General features: G+C 42.1%; 1 protein-coding gene across 1 annotated transcript in view; it reads right to left on the bottom strand.

Moving 5' to 3' along the window:
• adgrb3 (adhesion G protein-coupled receptor B3) overlaps positions 1-20,321 on the bottom strand; it is a 771,743-nt gene that overhangs the window by 257,975 nt on the left and 493,447 nt on the right. The window contains exon 16 of the mRNA XM_059982287.1: positions 19,206-19,249. Within this exon, the coding sequence (XP_059838270.1) occupies positions 19,206-19,249 (44 nt within the window). The remainder of the gene's footprint in view (positions 1-19,205; positions 19,250-20,321) is intronic.

Raw genomic sequence — 20,321 nt, 5'->3', positions numbered from 1 at the left:
TGGTCATGGATAGAATAGACTCTTTCCTGAGCAAGTCCCTGGATATGCTGCAATTTTCCCAACACCATAACATGTCTACAGTGGATGCAATCACAGAGGCTCTCCACTTGGCTTTGGAACACCAAGACAACAGCAACGCATACATTAAGGTGTTGTTTATTAATTACAGCTCAGTGTTCAACATCATCATTCCCTCAGTATTAATCTACATACTTCCAAACTTGGGCACTTGTACCTCCGTCTGCAAATGAGCCCTTGACTTTCACATTCAGTGCAGTTCAGTATTATATCAGCACAGGTGCACATCAAGGATGCGTGTTTGGCATGTCAAGATGCTCTATGCTCCGTAAGCTCATAAATCAGCACAGCTCAAACATCATCTATAAATTGGCCGATGCCATCACTATTGTCGGCAGAACCTCAGGTAGTGATGAGGAGGCATACAGGATTGAGATGGATCAATACACTTAATATTAGCAAAACCAAGGAATTGATTGTGGACCTCAATAAGAGGAAGCTGGGAGGTCACACACTGGTCCACATTGAGGAGTCAGTGGTGAAAAGGGTGAGCAGCTTCAAGTTCATGGGGGTCAACATCTCTGAGGGTATATCCTGTACACAACACATTGACACAATCATGAAGAAGGCATGGCAGCAGCTCTGCTTCATTAGCAGTTGAGGAGATTTGGTATGTCATCAAAGATTCTTGTAAATTTCTATAGATGTACAGTGCAGAGCATTTTGACTGGTTCCATCACAAGCTGGTGTGGAGATTCCAATGTACAGAATTGCAAGAAGCTGTCAAAAGTTCTAGTCTCATCCAACTCCATAAGAGGCACAACCCTCTCCACCATTGAAAACATCTTCAAGAAAGTAGCATCCAGTATTAAAGACCCTCAGCATCTGGGACATGGCCTCTTTACAGTATTACCATCAGGGAGGAGAGGCAGGAGCCTGAAGACCCAAACTCAATGATTTAATAACAGATTCTTCCCCTCCACCGTTAGGTTTCTGAACAGTCCATGAACCTATGAAGACTACCTCATTATTTGGCTTTTGCGTTTACTTTACCTCTCCAGACATATCTGGTAACCTTCCTTTAAAATGCTCATTCGAATGACAACAGTTGCTCCAACTCACCTTCTTCTTCCCCTATCATTCCCAAATTGGTTTAATTTGAAACACTGTCTACTTCCTCCTCATGGCCCCCAACCAAGTCTCAGTGATGACTGACATGCCACGTTCTCCAAACCGATTTCTGCTGTACATTTAGTTTGTTCCTTCTCCCCACTCCATGTCGATTTGTGAAATATGTTTACTTGGACCACACAATCCTAAAAGTTCAATGTTGTGGGGCATCAAGAACTGCTAACTTGGACTTAAATTGTGTAAGGCCTTTCCTGTGCATACAGAGGAAACCAGGAATGTGGTATGAATCTAGACAGATCACGGTGCAGGGCACTGAGAGTGGAGAGGGGTGATGATGTTTAGAATGGGGGTAAAGGAGTGGGGTAGTTTAGAATGGCAGGGTGGGGGTGAATTGGGGAAGGGGTGAGCCTGGAGAAGGGCATTTTGGGGGCTGAGCTGTCTCCCACCCTTCATAAATAGCAGAGTAACATTTCCAATTTTCCAGACATCCGGTACGATGCCAGAATCTATTGATTCTTGAAAGATCATCATTAATGACTCCGCAATCTCTCCAGCTACTTCATTCAGAACCGAAGGGTGCATTCCATCAGGTCCAGGAGATTTATCCAACCTCAGACTATTAAGCTTCCTGAGCACCTTCTCCGTCATAATTTTCACTGCACAAACTTCACTTCCCTGACACTCTGCAACATCTGGTATACTGCAGACGTCTTCCACTGTAAAGACTGATGCAAAATATGCATATAGTTCCTCTGCTGTGTCTCTCATTCCAATATCTCCAGTGTAATTTTCTATTGGTCCTATATCTACTCTCAACTCTCTTTTACCCCTTATATACTTTAAAAAGCTTTTAGTATCTTCTTTGATATTAGTCGCCAGCTTCCTTTCATATTTCATCTTTTCCTTCTTAATGACCTTCTTAATTTCCTTCTGCAAGTTTTTAAAAGCTTCCCAAATCCTTTATCTTCTCACTAGCTTTGGCTTTCTTGTATGCTCTCTCATTTGCTTTTACTTTGGCTCTGTCTTCACTTGTCAGCCACGGTAGTGTTCTTCTTCCATTCAAAAATTTCTTCTTATTTGGAATATATCTGTCTTGCACTTCCTTCATTTTTTGCAGAAACTCCAGCCATTGTAGCTCTGCTGTCCTTCCTGCTAGTGTCCCTTTTCAGTCGACTTTGGCCAGTTCCCCACTCATACCACTGTAATTTCTGTTATTCCACTGAAATACCGACACATTGGAATTTAGTTTCTCCTTCTCAGATTTGTGATCACTGTTTCCTAAGGGGTCCTTAACCTTAAGCTCTCTTATCATTTCCATATCATTGCACAACATTCAATCCAGCACAGCTGATCTCCTAGTGGGCTCAACAATAAGCTGTTCTAAAAAGCCATCCCTCAGACATTCTACAAATTCTCTCCCTTGAGGTCCAGTACTGGCTTGATTTTCCCAATCCACTTTCATGTTAAAATCCCCAAAGATTATCATGACATTGCCCTTCTGATATGCCTTTTCTATCTCCTGCTGTAATTTGCAATCCACATCCTGGCTGCTGTTTGGAGGCCTGTATACAACTACCATTAGGGTCCTTTTTCCCTTGCCATTTCTTAACTCAATCCATTGAGAATCTACACCTTCGGATCCTGTCATCCCTTTCTAATGATTTAGTATTACTTCTTATACACAAAACCACACTACCTCTTGTGCCACCTAACCTATCTTTCTGATACACCATATATCCTTGGATGTTCAGCTCACAATGGCAGCCATCATTTAGCCAATTTCCAGAGATGGCCACAACATCATACTTGCCAACTTGTAGCTGAATTTCAAGATTGTTCATTTTATTTCTTGTACTGTGTGCATTCAAATATAACACTTCCAGTCCAGTATTTGCTGCTTTCTGTTTTAACTGTGCCACTCCTTTATTGCTCCGTAACTCATCCCACTGGCTGTGATTATGCCTCATCTCTTGCCTATTCTTTTTATCATATCCGTTGCACGCTATCTTTGATTTATTTCTGCTTCCCTCTTCCGCAGCCCTATCACCCTGGTTCCCATCCCCCTGCCAAATTAGCTTAAACCCTCCCAATCAGCTCCATTAAACCTCCTGCTTGGATATTGGAGCCCTTTGGGTTCAGGTGAAACCTGTCCTTTTTGTACAGGTCATACCTCCCCCAGAAGAGGCCCCAGTGATCCAGGAACCTGAAACCCTGCCTCTACACCAGTCTCCCAGCCACACATTAATATGCCTGATCATGCTATTCTTGTGCTTGTTAGCATGTGACACAGACAGCAATCGTCAGATTACTACCTTGGAGGTCCTGCTTTTCAGCTTCCTACCCAACTCCCTGAATGCTCTCTTCAGGACCTCCTCCCTTTTTCTACCAATGTCATTGGTACCAATGTGTACAAAGACTTCTGGCTGTTCACCCTCTCCCTTCAGAATACTCTGCACCAGATCTGAGATATCCTGTACCCTGGCACCTGGGAGGCAATACCCCATGTGGGTATCTCTATCAGTTTGACAGAACCTCCTGTCTGATCCCCTCACTATGGAATCCCCTATGGCTACCACATACCTTCACCCCTTTCTGCACCACGGAACCAGGCTCAGTGCCAGAGACCTTGTCTTATCTAAACTGTATAAAGGGAGCAGTGTCAGGCAAAGGAATGGATTAGGTGGTGATTTTTGTGAGTTTTGGGATGGTGAATTGGAGGGATATGAGTCTGGAAAAGAAATGAATGAAGAGGAGATGAGGTTGGGCGAAGGGTTGTGGGGGGATAAGTATGTTGGGAGAGTGAGTGGGGTGTGGGTAAAATCAAAGGGGTGGAATTGATTTTGTGAAAGGGTGGGACATGGATGGGTGAGTTAAAGTAAAGAATAGGGTGAATTAGAGGGAGGGGTTGTCAGGGGAAAGGTGAGTAGGAACAGGGATGTACTGGGTTGGGGTTGGTTTGGAGGGATTGGGATCTAAATAGTAGACATAAGGATTGGTTCAAATTTCAAAGTGCAAGGTAAATTTATTAGCAAAGTACGTATGTCACTATATACTATCCTGAGATTCATTTTCTTGTGCATACTCACAGTAGAACAAAGAAATAAAAGAGAATCAATGAAAAACTACTACAAAACTGATAAGCAACCAATGTAAAAAGCCAAATTGTACAAATACAGAAAAGACAATTCAAAATAGTAATAGTAATAAATAAATATATAATACTGACAACATGAGTTGTAGAACCCTTGAAAATGAGTCCATGGGTTCTGTTCACTGCTGTGGTGAGTGACGTTATCCACGCCGGTTCAGAAGCCAGATAGATGAAGGGTAATAATTGTTCCTGAGGTTCCTGTGACTCCTTCCTGATGGTAGCAGTGAGAAGAGAGTATAACCTGGATAGTGAGGGGTCTTTGATGAAGGATGCTGCTTCCTTGTGGCAATGCCCTTTGTAGATAATGTTGAGGGCTTTTCCTGTGATGGACTGGGCTGTATGGTTCCTTGGCCATTTTTGCTTCCATATTAGACTGTGATGCAACCAGTCAGGGTCAATCCACTGTGTGTTATCACCCCTTAGCTAAGAGACACAAGACAATAGCTGGAAGCCGTAGCAACTAACAATCTGTTGAAGGAACACCGTGCGCTGAACAGCATCTGTTAAGAGGAACTGGACTTTAGCCATTTTGTTTCAAAACCCTGCATTGTGGAAACATTTTTTTCACCGCTTAGCTAAGCTGCTTACCTGCAATGGGAGAGTGGAATTGAATCAACATTCTCCCATGCAGCTACTTCTATTTGTAAATAAGTCATTAACAAATTAGCTGCTGTCTCTGAACATGCCCAATTATTCATCCAGTTCATTTACTCCATTAATGCAATTATTGCTTTTCAAGTTCTTTTCAGAGTCCGTCTGATTAGTGAATCATTAAGGTAAGGAAGGGAAAAAGAAAATTACCTCCCAGTGCCAACAAAAAGACATGTGGCTGGACAGTGGCATACTATCTATATGAAACTTGCAACTGTGCATCCCTCCCAGAATCCCAATTAAAAATATAGAAACAGGCAAGGATTACCACTGAACCTCCTGCGACTGCAAACAAATCTTCTGCTCAGTAAAGTGACAGGTTGGGAGGACTCCTGATGAGCCTCGGCTGTCTGGCCATCTGCATGCTTCTGTTTGTGTCCGTGCTCCTTTCCAAATGGGACGGGCGTGAGTGTCATTTGAGAGGTGAATGGAAATTCAGGAAGAGGGTAGAGAGATGAGGAATACAGTGTCTTGAGAGGCTGCCCATAGATTGTGATTGTTACTAAACTACAGGGAGGTAGACTGCATTGTGTGAATGAGGGTAGGTAATTCAGAACACCAAATAGTGAATTAATACTCAAGTCCTGAAAAGTGCAAACCCTGCACTGGTTTTCTTCTGTGGCTGGGTTAGTTAAGAGTGCATGTCAGAGCAGATGACACAGGATGGAATACATTCTCCACTTTACCATCTGTGGTTCTCTGTAGGAAAGGATAGCCGGCTCACTGTAGAATCTGCTTGCTTTTCGTGTCATTAATTTTAGGGAACTGCATATCAGGCATGTCCTACAACAAGCAGATGATTCTCTCCTCTTGATTACCACCCAGAGGGCAAAATAACTTAAAGAATATGTTCTCTCTTTGTGCCAACAAAAAGCAAGCAGGGCCAACAAATCAGGCTGGTTTTCCTTTTCCTCATCAAAGATAGACTCACACACTCTTCTCCAATTGACCTTCCCTGTTTGACTGTCACTCCTAGTTTTGAAAAGGGGTCCTTCCCAATATCTATGACTGTCACATTTGATATTATGAACCATTGAGGACAGAGGTATAGTATTTGCCAGATTGTTTGTTGGCATGCCAGAATTAGCTCTTCATTGTCAGCCACCATAAATTGTGAAGGATACTGCATTGCTTACAGGGAGAATGCTTTGTAAAGGTCAAAAGTGAAGGGCAGCAGGAAATATGGCATCATGTGACAATTCACAGAAGGAAAAACACTGCCAGAAATCATCTTCCCATCACTGATGGCAAGCATAGGGCAGATATACATTTCTGTCCATCTTTGTTTGCCAACATTCTTCAATAAAACCTCCAAGTTATTTGTCTACTTGACTTAATTTTGAAGTTTGTAGCAGGAATGAATTAGTTTTTGCAGACTAATATCCTATTTCACACCAGTATAATGACAAATGACAATTTGAAAGCGACCACATACAATGCTTTTATCACGGGGAACAATATAGATTAAATAATAGGTAGCAACAGTCATGGCCAAGATTTTAAGTGAATAAAGGTAAAATTATCCTTCAGCCCAATGTAATTTTCACTTTAGAAAAATGCAGGCTATACATAAAGACATAAAATAAAATATTGTGGTAAGATACAATGGATTTATAGAAAATTATGATGGATATAGAAAGAAGTGAACACCCACAGGCTTTTCCCTCTCAGGTTGGATGAGACTAGAACTGGAATTCATAGGGTTAGGGTGAAAGGTGAAATATTTAAGGGGAACATGAAGGGTGGTGCGAGTGTGGAACAAGCTACAAGTGGGAAGTGTTAGAGACAGGTCCAATTGTAACATTGAAAAGAAGACTGGAAGGAGGTCTTGAAGAGAGAACACAGGGAGTTAGGCAGAAGGCTGAAAAGGGGGACCACCAAGGTAGTAATCTCTGGTTTGCTGTCTATGGCACATGCCAGTGAGAGTAACAGTCAGATGATTTGGCAGAAGAATGCATGGATGAGGAGTTGGTGCAGTGGGCAGTGTTTCAGATTTCTGAATCACTGGGATCTCTTCTGGGGATGGTACGACCTGAGTAAAGGTGACACCTGAACTAGAGAGGGACCAAAACCCCTGTGGTCAGGTTTGTTAGAGCTGATGGTGATGGGAACCAGAATAATGGGGCTGAATATATATACAGTTAATATATACATAGATGCAGCATGTTGTGAGAATATGAGGAAGGACAGGCAGACGAAAGGGCAAAATTGCAGTCAGTGGGATGAGTTGAAGTGTAACATGAGGGCAAAATTGAAAAGGGTAATGAATACAGGACTGAAGGTGTTATATTTGAATGCACGCAGCACATGGAATAAGGCAGATGATCTTGGAGAACAATTAGAGATTAGCAGATAGGATGTTGCGAGCATCACTGAGACGTAGCTAAAAGATCATAGTTGGGAGCATAAATCCAAGGATACACATTGTATTGAAAGGCCAGGCAGGTAGGTACAAGGGATAGGGTGGCTCTGTTGGTAAATAATGAAATTAGATCCTTGGAAAGAGGTGACATACAATTATAAGATGTAGAATCGTTGTTAGTAGAGTTAAGAAACTGAAAGGGCAAAAAGACCCCGATGAGAGTTAAATACAGGCTTCCATATAGTAGCCAGGATATGGAATACAATTACAACAAGAGATTAAAAGGATGTAACAAGGTTAGTGTTATGATAGTGTTATGAATGTGCCACAACTCTGAGGGGCCGAAGGGTACAAAGTCGCCCCCTCCTTTCTGGGAATCGCAAGATCGCTATTAATTCGGGTCTGGGACCAGGAAATGAGAGAGAATCCACAAGGTTTGGAATGTGTCCTGGCCTCAGCGAAGCAAAACCATTGATACTGTCTATTGTCTCTTGGAGACAGAATTGAGTATTGAGTACTGTACTGTTCATTGAAGCCCCTCAGGGGACGACCAGAGTGGGCTGGTTGAGGGATTGCATCATCCCAACCTGATTGACATCTGAGACCCCATGAGTAAGGATAAAAGAGGGTCTGGGGAACAACCCCTTCAGACGCACCAGGAGAAATGCTAGAAATCCCGTGACAGCGTTTAATAGTGTCAGCCAGTGGGGGGCTCATGTGCGTCCTTCCCTTGCCTGGGATTGGCAGGCTCGCCATGGAAGAACGGCATTAGCTAAAGGAGAGGCCATGAGTGAACTGCCACACCAACGGGACTCCCAACAGATCGAAATCATAAAAGGAAAGCTGGCAAGTTTTTCTCCCAAAACTCTCTCTACAACCATTGAAAACCCAGTGGTCCCCAAAGGCTGCAGCCTGCATGAACTGAGTGACTTTTATATTTCCATCGGACAATACATTATCCCCTAGACAACGATAGAGCTTATTTCTTATTGATTATTATTATATCTGCACTTTTGGATTTAGTATTGACGACATATATTATCTGCATGTTTGCATTTATATTATTTTTGTGTATTTTTACTGATAAATACTGTTAAAAATCATATCATCAGGCTTCAACAGACCTCTCTATCTTTGCTGGTAAGTCACCCAGTTACGGGGTTTGTAACAAAGTGGGGGCTCGTCCTGCATTTCATACCAAATTGGAGGGCCAGTGAATCAGGTTTTTAAGTCCAAACGTGGGTCTGGTTGTGTGGGTAACCAGGGGGGAAACCAGCAAAGATGGACATTAACGAATTTATAGAAAACCCGACTCTGGAGGCGCTAGAGGCGGCCACAAAGTCGGACTTGATAAATGTTGCGAAAGGACTAAACCTCACAGAGGTGAGGTTGTTAATGAAAAAGCGGGAGGTGCAGAGGGCCATAACTCAGTATTATATTGTGAAGAATGTGTTTTCGGCTGAGGTATTGGAAAATATCCCTGAAAAAGCACCAGCTAGTGGGACGGCTCAGTTAGAGTTGGAGAAATTAAGGTTGGAACATGAAATTAAGTTGAAGCAGCTGAAAAGGAAAAAGAAAGAGCCGACAAGCAAAGGGAGCATGCGCTCCAGCTAAAGGAATTACAGGTGAAGAGGGAGCAGGAAAGAGCTGAAAGGGAGCATGAAATTCAGTTAAAACAGCTAGAAGCAGCTGAAAAAAAGAAGGAGAGAGCCGAGAAGGAGAGGGAGTATGAGGAGAAAGAGAAACAGAGGCAAAATGACTTGGACATGGAGAAGTTAAGGCAAGAGCGAAGCGCTCAAGGGTCAGACTGAGAGGAGAGGTTTAATGTTAGTCGGGAGTTTAGGTTAGTACCTCTGTTTGAGGAGACGGATGTTGATAGTTATTTCTTGCATTTTGAAAAGGTGGCAGTGAGTCAGAAGTGGCCCAAAGATCAGTGGGTGATGTTGTTACAAAGTGTGTTAAAAGGGAAGGCACAACATGCATATGTGGCATTGTCCATGGAGGAGGAGGAGTCTGAGAATTATGAGAAAGTAAAGGAGGCCATTCTTCAGACCTACAAATTGGTACCTGAAGCATATAGACAAAAGTTCAGAAATTTAAAGAAAGGGTGGAATCAGACATATGCAGAGTTTGCCTATGAGAAGGGTGTGCTCTTGGATTACTGGTGTGCAGCAGAAATAGTGGAAGGAGATTTTTGGCGTCTCAGGGAGCTAATTCTGATTGAGGAATTTAAAGGTTGTGTTTCGGATGATATCTGGATGTATTTGAATGAGAAGCCAAATAAGTCCATCTCCGAATTTGCTAGGTCCGCAGATGAATATGCCCTAACCCACAAGACAAAGTTTTCCTCGAATAAAAGTTACCAGAGAGACCGTGGGAACGGTAGAGAAAGCCCGCTGGTTGAGGCAGAGATACCACCGGGAGCTACTGGTAAAATTAAGGAGGAGGAAAGGCAAGATGGCAGGAGAGGTCCTGGCTTGACCTGTTTTAATTGTGGAAATGTGGGTCATATTGCATCTAAGTGCCTTGCTCCAAGGAAGGAGGCAGGAAAATGGAAAGCAGCAGTCCCTACAGGATGTGTTGTGGTGATCAGAAAATCGACAAGAGAGCCCCAGGTAGATAGAGTACAAGAGGGGCGTGAGAAATTTTGTTCAGAAGGAACCGTGTCTGTGAAAGAGGGAGACACACCAGTTCCAGTACGGATCTGGAGAGACATGGGAGCTGAGCTGTCATTGATTAGCAGTAAGGTACTAGATTTTGGTCGCAAGACTGGAGAGGTGGCTTTGAGAGGTATAGGAAAAGGGACAGAAGTGGTGCCCTTGCATAGGATCATTATGAATTGTGAGCTGGTATCTGGACCAGTTGAAATAGGGGTGCAATCAGAATTTCCAAGAACTAACGTAGACATCCTTTTGGGTAACGATTTAGTTGGTGCTGACGTTTGGTCGGCCATGAAGCTGACGAGCCAGCCTGTAAGTGTTGAGGACCCGCCCCTAGATTCCAAGATCTATCCCACATGTGCGATCACTTGCAGCATGTCGAGAAAGGCAGCTGAGAACGAGACCAGTTTAAATCCGGCCAGTATCGATTTGGCTGAGACGTTTTTACTGACCCTGTACCAATAGGAGTTAGAGGGTGGTAAAACAGAGAATAGGAAAGTGAAAGAGAGTAAGGCAGAGGATGTAGTCCTGCCCTTAGCCAGGAGGAAATTTATAGAGGCACGGAGTAAAGATGAGAAACAGATAAGGCTGTTAAAAGTTCCAGTTAAAAGATGTTAAAAGATATGGATGATCTGTCTGGTTTGGCAGAACTGTTTGAAGAAGTTGAAATTTTTAAATGAGTTCCCAATAATGAAATGAGGGCAATCCTAGATGAAAGGGGTGCCATTACCTTGAAGAAGTCTGCTGGGTTGGCAAATGAGGTTGTTTCAGCCAATGGGGTTGAGTTTACTCCGGAAGGGAGTTGCCCAGAGAGTAACTGGGAGAATCAGGGGAACTTAGAATTTGAAAAGGGTACAGGTATTGAGAGCCTGGAAGAGGCAGATGTCCCGTTTGAGTGTGTTCAAGATGTGGATGCACATGGTACTGAACCTAGTAATGGAGCTCAGAAAAAGTCTGAGGTATTTGATTCAGTTGAAAAGGAATGCAGTCCTTGTGGGTCAGATGGACTTGGTTCAGTGAAGAAAAGGTTAACCTTGGTAATCGTGGGAAGTGAGAATTCCCAGTTGTTTGTGTTCGAAGGTGTGTTAAAAGTTAGGGAGGAGATAAAATGTGGTGAGGTGAATATTATTATTGAAGGGAAAGGGAAAAGTGTAGTTCCTAAATTGAATGAAGAAAATTTAAAGTCTGGATTGATGTCAGAAGCAGCAACCAGGCTACAGAGACAATGGCTTGGTAACGCGATGCCTGTGAATCAATTACAGGTTGAGTTGGAATGTAAAGGTGCCCCACACGCTATTGTTATTCAAGAGAGTGCTGGAAAGAGGCAGAAGGGTCCTGAAGATAAAACTAACAACTTGCTTAAAATTAAAGAATTGTGTGGAAATTCAGAAAATGGTCTAAGTTTGGAACACATTGTTGATAAAATAACTCCTATGAAAGGAGCATGCGAAAGCCTATTCCACACTAGTATACAAGTTAACCACGGGGAAGTTAACTGGAAAAGGGGCGAGGGTTGACGGGATGCCACTTTAAATAACAGGATCCGGTTTTAAGGAATTTCGACAAAGCATGTAAATAATAAAGACAACCCCATGGAAGATTGACTGTTAAGTTTGAAAGTAAAATAAAGATTAGTATTTGCACGAACTTTTGTAGTATACATGTAAGCTAAGATCACAACTCTTTAGTTTTTGTTTGCTGAAGGAAAGGAATAAAAAAAAGGTGGTTATCAAATTGGAGTCTGATGCTACAAGAATTTATTAAGGTACAAGATATTAAGATATTAAAGGAAGTGACAATGTAATCGCTAACTGTTTAGATGCTGAATTGAATGTATAACTGTATTACTCTGTAGTGAAAAAAGAACTTTTGTATTGCGTTAGATTCTAAAATCCTGTAAGACTCAGTATTAATTCATTTTTATCGGTGGTAAAAATCTTAGAAGGAAGGGGGTGTTACAAATGTGCCACAACTCTGAGGGGCCGAAGGGTACAAAGTCGCTCCCTCCTTTTTGGGAATCACAAGATCGCTATTAATTCAGGTCTGGGACCCAGGAAAGGACAGAGGATCCACAAGGTTTGGAATGTGTCCTGGCCTCAGCAAAACAAAACCATTGATAACGGCTATTGTCTCTTGGAGACGGAATTGTGTATTGAGTACTGTACTATTCATTGAAGCTCCTCAGGGGACGACCAGAGTGGGCTGGTTGAGGGATTGCATCATCCCAACCTGATTGACATCTGAGACCCCGTGGGTAAGGATAACAGAGGGTCTGGGGAACAACCCCTTCAGATGCACCAGGAGAGACGCTAGAAATCCCGTGACAACGCTTAATAGCGACAGCCAGTGGGGGGCTCATGTGCGTCCTTCCCTTGCCTGAGATTGATGGGCTCACCACGGAAGAACGGCTTTAGCTAAAGGAGAGGCCACGAGTGAACGGCTACACTAATGGGACTCCCAACGGATCAAAATCATAAAAGGAAAGCCGGCAAGTTTTTCTCCCAAAACTCTCTCTCCAACCATTGCAAACCCAGTGGTCCCCAAAGACTGCAGCCTGCATGAACTGAGTGAGCTTTATATTTCCATCGGACAATACATTATCCCCTAGACAACGATAGAGCTTAATTCTTATTGATTATTATTATACCCACACTTTTAGACTTAGTATTGACGACATATATTATCTGTATGTTAGCATTGATATTATTTTTGTGTATTTTTACTAATAAATACTGTTAAAAATTGTATCATCAGGCTTCAACGGACCTCTCTATCTTTGCTGGTAAGTGACCCAGTTACGGGGTTCGTAACAATAGTCACGGGGGATTTCAATATACAGGTAGATTGTGAAAATCAGGTTGGTGCTGGATCCTAAGAGAAGAATGCCAAAGAGATGGCTTTTTAGAGCAGCTTGTGGTTGAGCCCACTAGGGGAAGGTTAATTCTGAATTGTGTGTTGTGTAATGAAGCAGATTTTATTAGGGAGCTTAATGTAAAGGAACCCTTGGGAGACAGTGATCATCGTATGGTAGGAGGGGAAGAGCTAAGATGGCACCAAAGGGCGACTGCTTCTAGTCCTTCTTCTAAACAGCTAGAATTCCTCTCCTTAATGTCTCTTCTTTCTTTTTCAAAGTTGTTGGGTTTCTGTTGGAGACTGTGATCTTCAGCTGCACTCAAACTGCGGAACTTCACAGAGGTGGGTTCCCACTCTTGGAGCTCGCCGACGGGGCATTTTCCCAATATCTCCTGGAGCAGCCGAGAAGACGTGCACTTTCAGGGTGCAGTCTCGCACGGCCCTTGTGGGCAAATGATTCCTCGCCGGTGCCATTGACTGAAGCATCACAGGAGATCGGAACATCGAGACAGCGGGTGTGGCTGTCGGAGGTCTCTGTGCTCAGGTAATCACTCTCTCTTGTTGGGTGGGGGGGAGAGTTTGCTGCTAATTCTTGAATTAGTGAAACTCTGAATAAAAGTGGCTCTGCAGACTGTAACATTGAAATAGCAAGCTTTTAGTCTCTCGTCTCTCTGTGGAAGGGCTGACACCTCTCTTCTCTCCCTTGTTAGTAAGAGACAGAGCTTGTGGCATGTCAGACTGTTGGGTAAACAGTGGTTTTCAATGGACTGCTCTTGGTGTCTTTGGGGGCTTTGCTATTGCTTGCATAGTGGGTGATGGGGAAGCTGAAGCGTTTTGCATTAAGATGGGAGAAGGTTAATGCTTTGCTGCTGCTTGTGTGTGGAAGGAGGAAGGGTGCTTTGAGGTTCAGGTACCACAGTATCATTTAAGGAACATTTAAATAGGTACATGGAGAAGACAAGTTTTGAGTGATACAGGTCAAATGCAGGAAATTAGGACTAAATGGATTAGCATGGACAATTGAGCTGAAGGGACTATAAGCATGTGATATTGCTCTATAACTGTATGACTCTATACATCTTTTGCAGTTGCTTAACTTTCACAGCCAATGTTCATTTGGTAGGAGAGTTGAATCTCAAACAAAAGGTAACAGGTTTAAGTACCACTTTATAAATTTTAGTACTTAAGTAGAGTTCACCATGTTTAAGACACAGTTGAACATTTCTCATTTGTCTCAAAGAGTACCAGCTGAATACTCAAGAAACTCAACATTGTCAGGATAAAGCAAACCATGATTACCACTGAATCCATTACCATCAATATCACAAACTTGTGCAGCTTCTTCCTCGCTGACGTGTACAGATGCCTTGGCATCTTCTCATCAACAGTTCCAGACCTGTGACCACTTCCAAAGCCATTAAATTTAGGAAAATATCAGAAGATGCAGATTTCCCTCCTTGACTTAAAAATGTCATACTTCATTGATTGTTGCTGGATTAATATCGGGGAACTTAAGTACAGGGACAGTTTCACCAGGATTGTAACAGCTCAAGTAGGCACCATCTCCAAACAGGCCCTTCAGCTCACCTAGTCCATGCCAAACCATTTAAACTGCCTAGTCCCATTGATCTGCACCTGGAGTATAACCAACCATACTGGTACTATCTATGTACCTATCCAAACTTCAGCTAAACATTATCGGCCTCGCATGCCCCACTTGTGCTGGCAGCTTGTTCCACACTCTTACGGCCTCCTGAGTGAAGACGTTTTCCCTCCTGCTGCCCTTAACCCATGAACTCAAGTCGTAATCCCACTCAAGCTCAGTGGAAAAGCCTGTTACATTTCCCCAATCCATACCCCTCAGAGTTTTGTATACATCTATTAAATCTCCCTTCAACCTTCTACATTCCTAGGAATAACTTCCTAAGCTATTCAATCTTTACTTATAACTCATCTCCTCTAGTCTTGGCAACATCCTTGTAAATTTTCTCAGTACTCTTTAAACCTTGCTTACTTCTTACCTGTAGGTAGGTGACAAAAACTGCACACAATACTCCAGATTCTCCAATACTCACCAATGTCTTATACTACTTCAACATAACATTCCATCTCCTGTATTCAATATATTGATTTATGAAGGCCATAGTGCCAAAAGCTTTCTTTATGACCCTATTTATCTGTGCTGGCATTTTTAATGAATTATGGATCTGTATTCCCAGATCTGTTTGTTCTCTGCACTCCTCAGTGCCCCAACATTCACTGTGTAAGACCTGTCCTGGTTGGTCCTACTGAACTGCACTTGTCTGCATTAAATCCAATCTGCCAGTTTTCCAGCTGGTCCAGAAACCACTGCAAGCTCTGATCGTCTTCCTCGCTGTCCTCTACACCCCCAGTCTTGGTGTCGTCTGAAAATTTGCTGATCCAGTGAACTACTTTATCATCCAGATTATTGATATAGATGACAAACACCAACACAACTGGCACTAATCCCTGTGGCTCTCCAGTAGTCTCAGGCCTCTAGTCAGAGTGTGAACCATCAACTAACACTCTCTGGCTTCTCCCACAAAGTCGCCATATAATCCAATTTCCTATCTCATCTTGAATGCTTAGCAACTGAACTTTCCTGACCAACCTCCCATGTGGGAACTTGTCAAATGCATTGCTGAATTCCACATAGACAACATCTACTGCCTTGCCTTCATCAACTTTCATGGCGACCTCCTCGAAAAACTCTACAAGACTGGTTAGACATGACCTACCATGCACAAGGTCATGCTGACTATCCTTAATCAGCCCACATCTATCCAAATAGATGTATATCCAACCCTTTAGAATACCCTCTAAATAACTTTCCCACTACTACTGTCAAGCTCAGAGGCCTATCATCTCCTAGTTTATTTTTAGAGCACTTTTAAACAGCGAAACAATACTAACTATCCTCCAATCATCTGGTACCTCACCTGTTGCTAAGAATGACTTAAAGCGTGGATAGGCTTTTTCCATTGAGAGTAGGGGAGATTCAAACAAGAGGACATGAGTTGAGAGTTAGGGGGCAATGTTTAGGGGTAACATGAGGGGGAATTTCTTTACTCAGAGAGTGGTAGCTGTGTGGAACGAGCTTCCAGTAGAAGTGGTAGAGGCAGGTTCGGAATTGTCATTTAAATTAAAATTGGATAGGTGTATGGACAGGAAAGGGTTATGGACCGAGTGCGGGTCAGTGGTACTAGGTGAGAGTAAGCGTTCGGCATGGACTGAAAGGGCCGAGATGGTCTGTTTCCGTGCTGTAATTGTTATATGGTTATAAAATCTTGGCTAGGGCCCCTGTAATTTCTGCATTTGCCTTCTACAGAGCCCATGGGAACACCTTGTCAAGCCCTGGGAATTTTTAACCTCTGTAATCTGTATAGGGTCCATAACCTCACTGCTGTTTTGCCTCATTTCTATAGACTCTGTGTCCATCTCCCAAGTAAATACAGATGCAAAAAATGCAGTCAAGATCTCTCCCAACTCTTGGAAAAAAACATAGATTATTATTTAATTTTCCAGAGGACCAATTTTGTCCCACGCAATCCTTTTGCTCTTAACATATTTTTTAGGATTCCCCTCTACCTAGGGCACCCTCTTGCATTCTTTTAGCCCTCCTGATTTAGACTAAGGAGCTGGTGGTGGACCTGAGGAGGGCTAAGGTAATATTGACCCCTGATTCCATCCAAGGGGTCAGTGTGGACACTGAGGAGGATTACAAATACCTGGAGATATGATTGGACAATAAATTGGACTGGTAAAAGAACACTGAGGCTGTCTACAAGAAGGATCAGAGCTGTCTCTATTTCCTGAGGAGACTAAGGTCCTTTAACATCTGCCAGACGACGCTGAGGATGTTCTACGAGGCTGTGGTGGCCAATGCTATCATGTTTGCTGTTGTGTGCTGGGGTAGTAGGCTGAGGGTAGCAGACACCAACAGAATCAACAAACTCATTCGTAAGGCCAGTTATGTTGTGGGGGTGGAACTGGACACTCTGACGGTGGTGTCTGAAAAGAGGATGCTGTCCAAGTTGCATGCCATCTTGGACAATGACTCCCATGCACTCCATAATTTATTGGTTAGGCACAGGAGTACATTCAGCCAGAGACTCATTCCACCAAGATGTAACACTAAGCGTCATAGGAAGTCATTCCTGCCTGTGGCCTTCAAACTTTACAACTCTGCCCTCAGAGTGTCAGACACCCTGAGCCAATAGGCTGGTCATGGACTTATTTCCACTTGGCATGATAAACATTATTGTTTAATTATTTATTTTTTTAATATTGCTATATTTCTTCACTATACTTGGTTGGTGCGGCTGCAACAAAACCCAATTTCCCTCGGAATCAATAAAGTATGTCTGTCTGTCTGTTTCTTTCTTTTCCATAAGTACATCATTTGTTCCTACCTGCCTATACCTGGCTATGCACCTTTTTTTTTCTTAACCAGAGCATAATGTCTCTTGAAAATCACAGATTCCTAAACCTGTTATATTTACCATTTATTCTGACAGCAACATATACAAACCTTGTGCTCTCAAAATTTCACTTTTGAAGGCCTTACACTTACCATGTACACCTTTGGTAGAAAACAGCCTGCCTCAATCCACACTTTCTGATTCCATCAATATTGGCTTTTCTCTAATATAGAATCTCAACCCACAGAGCAGACCTATCTTTTCCCTTAGTTACTCTGAAACTAATGGCATTATCATCATTAGGTGCAAAATGTTCCCCCACATGAACTTTTGTCATTTCATTTGCCTTGTCTCATTCTCTAATAGCAGATCAAGTATCACATGCTGTCCTGTTGGGGCTTCTCTGTACTGATTAGGGAAACTTTCCTGAACACATTCAACAAACTCTATCCCATCTAGTCCTTTTACGCTATGGAAGTCCTAGTCAACATGTGGAAAGTTAAAATCACCTACTACAACAACCTCATGTTTCTTTCAAAAACCTGCAATCTCTCTACAAATTTATTCCTCTAAATTTTTTGGACTGTTGGTGGTCCCATTATAGCCCCATTAATGTGGCCATATCTTTCTTGTTCCTCAGTTTCACACAAAAAACCTCACTAGACGACTTATCCATTCTATCCTGATTGAGCATTGTAATATTTTCCCTGACTAGCAATGCTGCCTCTCCTCCGTTAATCCCTTCTGTTCTGTTGTATCTAAAGCAACAGAATTTCAGAATTTTGAAGTTCCAGTCCTGCTCCTCCTGCAACCAGATCTCACTATGGCTACAACATCATAATTCCATGTGTTGAAAGATTTGCATAAATAAAAAAACATGCCAAGATCAAAATAATCATCATACTTGTAAAGTTTTATTTTTAGGTAAAGCTTAAATATTAAATAAATGGATTATCACATAATAGTTACTTTATTCTCATTAACTGGTAATTTTATGTTGCTGTTTTGCCAGCTTAGGTAATTATTATTTTGACATGCACTTGGTATTCAATGCTCGACAGTGGCATAAAGTGAACTTAAGAGTTGTCTGTTGCAGAAAAATGAAGCTAAACTGCCTTATTTACTGTTCTAAGATTAATTATCAACAGTGTAAAATGATGATGTTTAATCAACAGTCAACGCAAATATTTCCTCTTTCTTCTTTGCATTCCAGTGATGCGGTGGGGGGGGGGGGGGGGGTTGGCGAGGTGTTGAAGTTAGCCAGGTCACATGAAGGGATCATGGCAGGAGAAACAGTTTTATGCTACAGTCCATAGTTAAACATAACCCACTAGTCCAGTTATCTAATTTACAGCAAGAACTGCACAACAGTGCCATATCATCAATCTAGGTCAACTTAGTGCCTTGTTTCAAAGTACCTTGGCGACTTAAAGAATGAATGTCACTACTAAAGCATCATCCAATTAGAGCACAAAACACAGTCTCCACATTTAAGAGCAGATATAAAAACATGCAAATGCTCTCAAGAATCAGGATAACTTGCATAATTTTCCATCCACAATTCTTAATATCGGCTCAGCATCCAAGAAACATACTTGAACACTATTTTATGAACTCTACCTCACATGATATGTTGAAGTATTTATTGCTATGTGACTCTTCTATATACAGTATTATAAACACAGTTGTTTAATCACAAATTTGAGTTTACAAGAACGAAGGTACAGTAACAGATGAGAATAGATCTCTGGCTAGTCTAGCCTGTCACACAAAACGCTCATGTCCTGTTACATCTCCACAAGCACACTCCACAAACCACCTGAAAGTCATGTGATTTCTTGAAAGAGGAAAGTAAGTTGAATGAAGACAAGAAAAAACTATTCCAATAAAATGATGTAACTAAGAACAAAAGAATTATGAGTGGTATTGTGACTTACGTTTTGCCGTAATCCCACAGGGCACAGTATGGATTATAAGTTCCCTAAAAAAAGATAACAGTTGTGAGTTAACCTCCTCAATGCACACTCTTTTTGGCTGATGAGATAAGCCGTAAAAATGGTCTGCCTTCATTATAAATTCTCTGTGTGATGGAATAAAATAATGCAATTAATGCCAATGCCCACATGGCAGATACAAAAACTCAATGATAAGGACATACACCATGAATAGTAAAACTCCCAGGACTACAGGGAATCAGAGAGTAAGCCCATAAATCACTGAAGGTGACAACATGAGTAGATAGGTGGTGAGTAAGGCAAATGAGATGATGGCCTTCATTATGCATGGCACTGAATATAATTTCATAAAAAATCTTCTTAGAGTATTGTGTGTATTTGTGTTTACCACACTATAGGAAGGATTGAGTAGTAGAGGATGCAGAGAAGGTTTCATTTAGGACATAGGAGGAGAATTAGAACATTTGGCCCATCAAGTCTGCTCTGATATTTGATCATGACTGATTTACTATCCTTCTCAACCCCATTTTCCTGTCTTTTCCCCTGTAAGCTTTGACACCCTTACTCATTAAAAACCTACCAGCTTCTATTTTAAATATGCTCAATAACTTGAACTTCACAGCCATCTGTGGCAATGGATTCCGCAGATTCACAACCTTCTAGCAAAATAAATTCCTCCTTATCCCTTTTCTAAAGTGACATCTTTCAAGAAGGAGAAACTAAATTCCAGTGTGTCAGTATATAAAGGAAAGTACAATGGCATAAGAGGGAAACTGGCCAAAGTAGACTGGAAAGGGACATTAGCAGGAAGGACAGCAGAGCAGCAATGGCTGGAGTTTCTGCGAAAAATGAGGAAAGTGTAAGACAGATATATTCCAAATAAGAAGTTTTCAAATGGAAGAAGGACATAACCGTGGCTGACAAGTGAAGTCAGAGCCGAAGTAAATGCAAATGAGAGGGCATACAAGGAAGCCAAAGCTAGTGGGAGATAGAAGATTGGGAAGCTTTTAAAAACTTGCGGAAGGAGACTAAGAAGGTCATTAGGAAGGAAAAGATGAATTATGAAAGGAAGCTGGCGAGTAATATCAAAGAAGATAC

Source organism: Hypanus sabinus, chromosome 10 (assembly GCF_030144855.1).
Source record: "Hypanus sabinus isolate sHypSab1 chromosome 10, sHypSab1.hap1, whole genome shotgun sequence".
Lineage (NCBI taxonomy): Eukaryota > Metazoa > Chordata > Chondrichthyes > Myliobatiformes > Dasyatidae > Hypanus > Hypanus sabinus.
Note: the sequence above shows the minus strand (reverse complement) of the source record. Positions and strands in the feature narration are given on the sequence as shown.